This window comes from Poromitra crassiceps, assembly GCF_964638095.1.
Source record: "Poromitra crassiceps genome assembly, chromosome: 1".
NCBI lineage: Eukaryota > Metazoa > Chordata > Actinopteri > Beryciformes > Melamphaidae > Poromitra > Poromitra crassiceps.
Window position 1 is genome coordinate 120,103,268 of NC_139623.1, and position 9,765 is coordinate 120,113,032.

General features: G+C 42.2%; 1 protein-coding gene across 1 annotated transcript in view; it reads right to left on the reverse strand.

Moving 5' to 3' along the window:
- Positions 1-6,970, reverse strand: part of endou2 (endonuclease, polyU-specific 2) — a gene marked incomplete at both ends in the record, with an annotated part of 29,545 nt that extends 22,575 nt beyond the window's left edge. Inside the window, 2 exons of the mRNA XM_083632781.1 lie at positions 1,581-1,686; positions 6,869-6,970. Of these exons, the coding sequence (XP_083488907.1) occupies positions 1,581-1,686; positions 6,869-6,970 (208 nt within the window). The remainder of the gene's footprint in view (positions 1-1,580; positions 1,687-6,868) is intronic.
- Between the last annotated feature and the right edge of the window lie 2,795 nt (positions 6,971-9,765).

Sequence of the window (9,765 nt, forward strand, 5' to 3'; positions counted from 1 at the left end):
CTGATGGTACAGTTGTGTAAGCAGCTGTAAGAGGACTGGTGTCCCATTCAGGGAATCAACTTGTAGGCCCCAGAAACAGGTGCTAAGCCACAGAACGTATACATGAACTCTCCAAGAAGGATCACTCACTCTTGACTGGTGATTCTTGCAGCTTCTGTTCAGATACATAGGCACCCTACATAGGGTTTGGCATCGAGAACTTCCAAAATTCAGATTCCAAAGGAATCAAAACTCCAAAGGATTCGAAAAGGAATCAATTCTGCTTATTGATTCCTAAACAATTTTGCATGCAGAACATACATAAAATCAGAGTTCCCACCCGAACATATTAACACGTTCACTGCCAATGACGTGTTGATACGTCAAAAAAAATCCAACGGTTGACTGCCAATGACGTGTTAATACGTCCAAAAAAAAAAAAAAAAAAAATTGACGGTGGGACGTTGATCTAACCCTTTTACATCTCTTATATAAATATTGAAGCCACCGAACGTGTACAACCCATTCCACCGACCCACTAAGTGGCGACAGTGCTCTCCATTCTAGAAAAAGCCGAGCCAAAACTGCAGGGGAACGCGCGATGAAACCATTCTCATACTGTAAAATGGATTGGCGAAAACGCTTTCGCTTTCGCGCTGATTGCTGGCGGTGGGGGATTGCAAATTTGCATAATAGATTATGGGTGCAACACACTTTGAAACACGCAGCATAAATAAGACCAGAATCGCAAAAGAAACCCCGTTTCTTGGGGTTTCTCAACCGAAACCCCAAGAAACGAGCGAGCTTATCCAGACTTGCCCAGCGGCCGCCAGCAGACAGGAGCAGCAGCAGCAGCAACTCGCTTGTGACACGCCCGCTGCAGCCAAGAAGAACACACACGGAGGGAGGAGTTTGAAGTAGAGGGGGGTTTCCTGCTGTTATGGAGGAAATTACTGTTCAAAACTATTGTTTAGATGTCTGACGTCTTACTGATGCCAAAAATGAATGGTTAAAGTGACTGTTCTATCGAATTTCACAAAAAGCTATTTATCTCAGCTTAAATTTTCAGATGCTGAAACCATGCTGTATTCAAGTGCTAATGCCTACATAACTACTAACTCTACAAACTAACTCTTTTAGACAGAGAAAGCACACATTCTATTAGTTCTTTTGAGATATTTTGTGTTCACAACATCTTAGCAGAAAAGAATCCTCGGGTCTTGAAAGATGAGCCAGAATCCTCAAAAAAAACCTCTGGCAGAAGCTACCTACAGTAAAAAAAAAATGGCTGGCAGTGAATGTGTTAGTGGCGGACACGAACAGCTATAAGTGTTAATTTTACATTTTATACAAAAATGATGAACTGTTGATGTTTGCAAAAGTTCATAATAAATGACAAGCAATGTTATGATAATATGAATATCAGTGAATATGACTTGTGTAGGCTAATGGCTAATATATAAATATACATATTTTTCTGTATAAGCATGATGGTGATGATGAAGAATAGTTAAAATCCAAACGATTAACAACCTTATCTACTGTATATGCTGCCTACCCCCAATAAAAAACATATCAATTCTCAACCCATGTGCACTTACCTAAAAAAGTATCCTTTTTGAAAATATTCTCATTGACGAATGTAAACAGAGGAATCCCCCCTGCATCGTTGTCATCGCAGACAGCCATGGCATCTCCAGCTTTGCCCTGTGTCACACACACAGCAAGGCAGCAAACACAGCTGTTGAAACTTGACTGACTGATTTTACAAGCAGGAGTTTATGTATGTTCACTTCAGTAATTGGTTACATGTGCTTTATGAGGTAATAATATTTTAATGTGTTTACTGGCAAATTTATTTCAAACTGAATTTTGAATCGTGCTGATTGCTGTTCAACCAAAGTTCATTTACATTTCCAGTAATACAGTACCTTTTGCATTTAATCAGAGCCAGTATGGATACATTACCGCTACATAAGGCCAATGACCAAACCAAGTAGCCTAGTCATACTTCCAGAGAAAACATAATAATAAATAAATATGTCAGTTGATATAGAATTATGCTTTATCGAGCAAAATCAAACATAGATTCCCTGACACAGCCAAAATCTCACCACTTAACACAGTATATTCATAATCATTATGTTTGTAGCTCTCTGCTCTACTCTTCCACTGTAGCTGCACTCTGCTGCAGCCTATGACTCTGTTTTGCCATAATGTTTGGCAGTTACTGTCATTCAGCTAATGGAACTGTTACTGTATGCTACTGGGATAGGGTCTGCCTCGCCATTGTGTCACATTAAAAGACTCCCAAAATGTTATAATGTTATTCCTTCGATATCCTCTCATGCCAGTAGTGTTGTTAGTGAGACGGCTGCAGCCTGTATCGTCTCATGCCAGTAGTCTTGTTAGTGCTGGTAGCCTGTATCTAATGCCATTAGTCTTGTTATGTAATCTCATGCCAGTAGTCTTGTTAGTGCTGGTAGCCTGTATCTAATGCCAGTAGTCTTGTTAGCCTGTATCATCTCATGCCAGTAGTCTTGTTAGCCTGTATCATCTCATGCCAGTAGTCTTGTTAGCCTGTATCATCTCATGCCAGTAGTCTTGTTAGCCTGTATCATCTCATGCCAGTAGTCTTATAGCCTGTATCATCTCATGCCAGTAGTCTTATAGCCTGTATCATCTCTTGCCAGTAGTCTTATAGCCTGTATCATCTCATGCCAGTAGTCTTATAGCCTGTATCATCTCTTGCCAGTAGTCTTATAGCCTGTATCATCTCATGCCAGTAGTCTTATAGCCTGTATCATCTCTTGCCAGTAGTCTTATAGCCTGTATCATATCATGCCAGTAGTCTTATAGCCTGTATCATCTCTTGCCAGTAGTCTTATGGTGGCTCAGTGGTAGAGCTGTCGCCTCACAGTCAGAAGGTCCTGAGTTCGATTCTCGCCTGGGACACTGTGGGCGCTTTGGTTGTGTTCCCCCCCATATCTTCAGTGCCTACTGCCCAGGTGGGGTATCTCGTCGTAAGGGCCTTTCTCTCTGTGTGGAGTTTGCATGTTCTCCCCGTGCTCCCCCAGGGGGTTCCTCCGTATATAACCCCCCCACTAAAAACATGCAGAAGATCAGATCGTCATCGTCATCCGACCAGTGACGACAACATCCGAAGTTGGTCCCCGGGCGCTGTACGAGAAAGCGACCGCTGCTCCTGGCCTGCCCCCCGGAGGAAAGGACATGCCTGGATGGGTTAAATGCAGAGGACACTTTTCACCGGCCACCGTCAGCATGAGTGTGTTGTGGCCGCATGCATGTATTGTGGTGTTCGTGTGACAATAAAAGACGGGGCTTGTCCCGTTACGAAAAAAAAAAAAAAAAAAAAAAATATATATATATATATATATATATATAGCCTGTATCATCTCATGCAAGTAGTCTTATAGCCTGTATTATCTCATGCCAGTAGTCTTATAGCCTGTATCATCTCATGCCAGTAGTCTTGTTAGCTTGTATAATCTCATGCCAGTAGTCGTGTTACCTGTATCATCTCATGCCAGTAGTCTTGTTAGCCTGTATCATCTCATGCCAGTAGTCTTGTTAGTGCTGGCAGCCTGTATCTAATGCCAGTAGTCTTGTTAGCCTGTATCATCTCATGCCAGTAGTCTTGTTAGCCTGTATCATCTCATGCCAGTAGTCTTGTTAGCCTGTATCATCTCATGCCAGTAGTTTTGTTAGCCTGTATCATCTCATGCCAGTAGTCTTATAGCCTGTATCATCTCATGCCAGTAGTCTTGTTAGCTTGTATCATCTCATGCCAGTAGTCGTGTTACCTGTATCATCTCATGCCAGTAGTCTTGTTAGCCTGTATCATCTCATGCCAGTAGTCTTGTTAGTGCTGGCAGCCTGTATCTAATGCCAGTAGTCTTGTTAGCCTGTATCATCTCATGCCAGTAGTCTTGTTAGCCTGTATCATCTCATGCCAGTAGCCTTGTTAGCCTGTATCATCTCATGCCAGTAGCCTTGTTAGCCTGTATCATCTCATGCCAGTAGCCTTGTTAGCCTGTATCATCTCATGCCAGTAGTCTTGTTAGCCTGTATCATCTCATGCCAGTAGCCTTGTTAGCCTGTATCATCTCATGCCAGTAGTCTTGTTAGCCTGTATCATCTCATGCCAGTAGTCTTGTTAGCCTGTATCATCTCATGCCAGTAGCCTTGTTAGCCTGTATCATCTCATGCCAGTAGCCTTGTTAGCCTGTATCATCTCATGCCAGTAGTCTTGTTAGCCTGTATCATCTCATGCCAGTAGTATTGTTAGCCTGTGTCATCTCATGCCAGTAGCCTTGTTAGCCTGTATCATCTCATGCCAGTAGTCTTGTTAGCCTGTATCATCTCATGCCAGTAGCCTTGTTAGCCTGTATCATCTCATGCCAGTAGCCTTGTTAGCCTGTATCATCTCATGCCAGTAGTCTCTTTAGCCTGTATCATCTCATGCTAATAGTCTTGTTAGCCTGTATCATCTCATGCCAGTAGTGTCGACTTTCACTTTACTGAAAGACAAGAGGTCAGACTATTTCACTTTACTGAAAGACAAGAGGTCAGACTCGTTCACTTTACTGAAAGACAAGAGGTCAGACTTTCACTTTACTGAAAGCCAAGAGGTCAGACTCGTTCACTTTACTGAAAGACAAGAGGTCAGACTTTCACTTTACTGAAAGACAAGTGATCAGACTCTTTCACTTTACTGAAAGACAAGAGGTCAGACTCTTTCTCCTTACTGAAAGACAAGAGGTCAGACTCATTCACTTTACTTGAAGCCAAGAGGTCAGACTCGTTCACTTTACTGAAAGACAAGAGGTCAGACTCTTTCACTTTACTGAAAGACAAGAGGTCAGACTCATTCACTTTACTTAAAGCCAAGAGGTCAGACTCTTTCACTTTACTGAAAGACAAGAGGTCAGACTCTTTCACTTTACTGAAAGACAAGAGGTCAGACTCTTTCACTTTACTGAAAGGCACGAGGTCAGACTCTTTCACTTTACTGAAAGCCAAGAGGTCAGACTCTTTCACTTTACTGAAAGACAAGAGGTCAGACTCTTTCACTTTACTGAAAGACAAGAGGTCAGACTCTTTCACTTTACTGAAAGACAAGAGGTCAGACTCTTTCACTTTACTGAAAGACAAGAGGTCAGACTCTTTCACTTTACTGAAAGACAAGAGGTCAGACTCGTTCACTTTACTGAAAGCCAAGAGGTCAGACTCTTTTACTTTACTGAAAGACAAGAGGTCAGACTCTTTCACTTTACTGAAAGACAAGAGGTCAGACTCATTCACTTTACTGAAAGACAAGAGGTCAGACTCTTTTACTTTACTGAAAGACAAGAGGTCAGACTTGATCACTTTACTGAAAGCCAAGAGGTCAGACTCGTTCACTTTACTGAAAGCCAAGAGGTCAGACTCTTTCACTTTACTGAAAGACAAGAGGTCAGACTCGTTCACTTTACTGAAAGCCAAGAGGTCAGACTCTTTCACTTTACTGAAAGACAAGAGGTCAGACTCTTTCACTTTACTGAAAGCCAAGAGGTCAGACTCTTTTACTTTACTGAAAGACAAGAGGTCAGACTTGATCACTTTACTGAAAGACAAGAGGTCAGACTCTTTCACTTCACTGAAAGCCAAGAGGTCAGACTCGTTCACTTTACTGAAAGCCAAGAGGTCAGACTATTTTACTTTACTGAAAGACAAGAGGTCAGACTTTATCACTTTACTGAAAGCCAAGAGGTCAGACTCGTTCACTTTACTGAAAGCCAAGAGGTCAGACTCTTTCACTTTACTGAAAGACAAGAGGTCAGACTCTTTCACTTTACTGAAAGCCAAGAGGTCAGACTCTTTCACTTTACTGAAAGACACAAGGTCAGACTCTTTCACTTTACTGAAAGCCAAGAGGTCAGACTTTCACTTTACTGAAAGACAAGAGGTCAGACTCTTTCACCTTACTGAAAGACAAGAGGTCAGACTCATTAACTTTACTGAAAGCCAAGAGGTCAGACTCGTTCACTTTACTGAAAGACAAGAGGTCAGACTCATTCACTTTACTTAAAGCCAAGAGGTCAGACTCGTTCACTTTACTGAAAGACAAGAGGTCAGACTCGTTCACTTTACTGAAAGACAAGAGGTCAGACTCATTCACTTTACTTAAAGCCAAGAAGTCAGACTCTTTCACTTTACTGAAAGACAAGAGGTCAGACTCGTTCACTTTAATGAAAGACAAGAGGTCAGACTCTTTCACTTTACTGAAAGACAAGAGGTCAGACTCTTTCACTTTACTGAAAGACAAGAGGTCAGACTCTTTCACCTTACTGAAAGGCACGAGGTCAGACTATTTCACTTTACTGAAAGCCAAGAGGTCAGACTCTTTCACTTTACTGAAAGACAAGAGGTCAGACTTTCACTTTACTGAAAGACAAGAGGTCAGACTCTTTCACTTTACTGAAAGACAAGAGGTCAGACTCTTTCACTTTACTGAAAGCCAAGAGGTCAGACTCTTTCACTTTACTGAAAGACAAGAGGTCAGACTCTTTCACTTTACTGAAAGACAAGAGGTCAGACTCTTTCACTTTACTGAAAGACAAGAGGTCAGACTCGTTCACTTTACTGAAAGACAAGAGGTCAGACTTTCACTTTACTGAAAGACAAGAGGTCAGACTCTTTCACTTTACTGAAAGACAATAGGTCAGACTCATTCAGTTTACTGAAAGAGGATATGATGGAAGGCATTTTACCATCTGCCTTTAATTTGTTTGGCATAAACAGGTACATTATATGGTTTGGTAGTTACAATGAACTGCATGCGTGTGTGTGTGTGTGTGTGTGTGTGTGTGTGTGTGTGTGTGTGTACCTGGAGAGAGATCCTATAGTCTTTTCCAGGTTTGAGTCTGTTGATGTCATTGTCCCACAGCTCCTGCACCATGGCCGACAGCTCTCTGTCACTCTCCATCATGATGCGGCCGCTCCGTTGCCTTGTTGGTACCTTAGTTCAGCTGGGGATGGTTGTGTTGTTGGTCCCTTGGTGGTTCAGCTGGGGATGGTTGTGTTGTTGGTCCCTTGGTGGTTCAGCTGGGGATGGTTGTGTTTTTGGTCCCTTGGTGGTTCAGCTGGGGATGGTTGTGTTGTTGGTCCCTTGGTGGTTCAGCTGGGGATGGTTGTGTTGTTGGTACCTTGGTGGTTCAGCTGGTGATGGTTGTGTTGTTGGTCTCTTGGTGGTTCAGCTGGGGATAATAGTAATAATAATAATAATAATGCATTTTATTTATGGATGCCTTTGAAGGCTCTCAAGGACACCGTACAGACATGGTTAAAACAAGCAGCAATAATCAAGGCATAAAATACAAAATATAATTTAAAAACAACAAGTAAGTAAAATAATTAGTACAGAGAATAGGCCAGTTTTCAGGTGTGATTTGAAGATGGAGAGAGAGTCAAGGTGTCGGATGTTTTGTTCCAGAGATGGGGGGCAGAGCGGCTGAAGGCTCTGGACCCCATGGTGGTCAGCCGGGCAGAGGGTGGAGAGTTGGAAAGCAGAGGAGGATCGGAGAGCACAGGAGGGAGTGTAAGTGTGAGTTCAGAGAGATATGGAGGCGCAAGATTGTGAAGGGCCTTGAAGGTGAGAAGCAGAATTTTGTAGTCAATCCGGTATTTAACAGGGAGCCAGTGGAGCTGTTGAAGAACGGGAGTGATATGCTGAGTGGAAGGGGTTCTGGTAATGATACGGGCGGCTGAGTTTTGAACCAGTTGGAGTTTGCGGAGACATTTGTGAGGAAGACCGAAGAGGATGGAGTTGCAATAGTCAATGCGGGATGTGACCAGGGCGTGAACGAGGATGGCGGTGCTGTTGGGTGTAAGTGATGGGCAGAGACGATTGATATTGCGAAGGTGGAGGTAGGCGGACCGAGTGATGTTGTTGATGTGAGCTTGGAAGGATAGAGTGCTGTCGAGGATGACACCCAGACTCTTAACTTGGGGGGAGGGGGGGACTGTGGAGTTGTCAATGGTGAGAGAGAAATTGTCAGGTTTAGCCAGAGTGGACTTGGAGCCGACAAGGAGAACCTCAGTTTTTTTGCTGTTAAGTTTGAGGAAGTTGGATGCGAACCAGGATTTGATTTCCAGTAAATAGTCGGAAAGGGAGGTGGGCGGGAGAGTGGAAGTGGGTTTGGTGGAGAGGTAGAGCTGGGTGTCATCCGCGTAACAGTGAAAATAGATGCCGTATTTCCTGAAGATGTGACCGAGAGGTAGATGATGAATAGAAGGGAGGGATGGTTTGGTCTCACAGCTGAAAGCATTTAACGCTGAGGCTTTAAAATGACCATAGCTTCATCTGTATTTTATAAACAGTATCATACCTTCTCCGGGAGTTTCAAACATATTTGGGCAGATTACATGTAATTATTCGGTTTTACTATGTTTACAGCCAGGTGTAAATAGCTGATGTGGCTATATGTATGCGGGTCTAAATAGCTCATGTGGCTATTTACACCCCAATTCAGATTCTTTTTGAATGTATTTTATATTTTAATATAACTAAATGTTCAGAGAGAGGTTCAGACGACCCCCCCCCCCCACACACACACACACACACACACACACACACACAGGAATACGGTATTATTGCTGTTAAAATCAAGAGCTGAATTATTGACAGTTTTTTCTTATTGATTGTAGAATCAGAATCATCATCATCATCATCATCATCATCGTGGTTTATTTTGTTGGGTGAACTTTGTTCTTGTTTATTTTGTGTACTGGTGTGGACTACGTATTTGTTGTACTGGTGCAGACTACTTATTTGTTGTACTGGTGTGTCTTATATATAATCTTTTTGAGGGTTCCAAATGTATGCCAACCCTTAAAGGTTCTATATATAACCATTTCTTCTAAGAGAGTGGGGTACAAATAACTATGCCTAAGTGAACAACAATCAATATTAAATTAATGTATTGAAAGTTTTGAGTTGATCTGTTTTGCAGCCTGGTGGAGGCTGTTATAGCAGGACTTTACAAATACTTTTTCCCAGCACAATTTTTCTGTTCATAAGGGACTTTGCACAAAAGCACGAAACCATGCCCTAATCCTTAATCTTTCTTAATTCCCTAATCTTACTGCATTTCATATCACAGGTTCACAAGTTTAGTTGTCTTTCCCAGAATACAGAGGGAGAGAGAGAGAGAGAGGGAGAGAGAGATCTGTGCGTACTGGCTTATAGGACCTAAGGTCCAACTTGCACCTTAACCTTGGTCAGAGGGAAATCATTGATGTTTTGTTCATGAAATTACACCAAGTGATTCACTCTTCAATTATAAAATGTTATGTTAGCATCCATTTCCCCCAAACATGTTTTTTTTATGTATATTTTATTTAGCAATTTAAATTTTTTAGAACACAGAAAAACTAAAAAACGAACAAACTCAGATACAAGAAAAGAAAAGAAAGAAAAAACATACATACACTAGTGCCACCAGTTACATAGCCTACAGCTTGTAAATATATATAAATTATGCTTGTAAATATATATATACATATATAAATGAGTGGGATCCCACACGAGGGAGAAAGACCGGCCGGGCGAATCACCCATCATCCCTAACCTCGTCAAGGTAGGCCAGAAATCGGTCCGAAATAGTTTGAAATCTCCCAGGTGAGTTGGTCCTCAAGAACCTGAGTCTATTTCCCCCAAACATGTTTAACCAAGTGGCGTTCAGATCACCAAGTGCGCTCGATCAGGTCGCCAAATGCGCATCG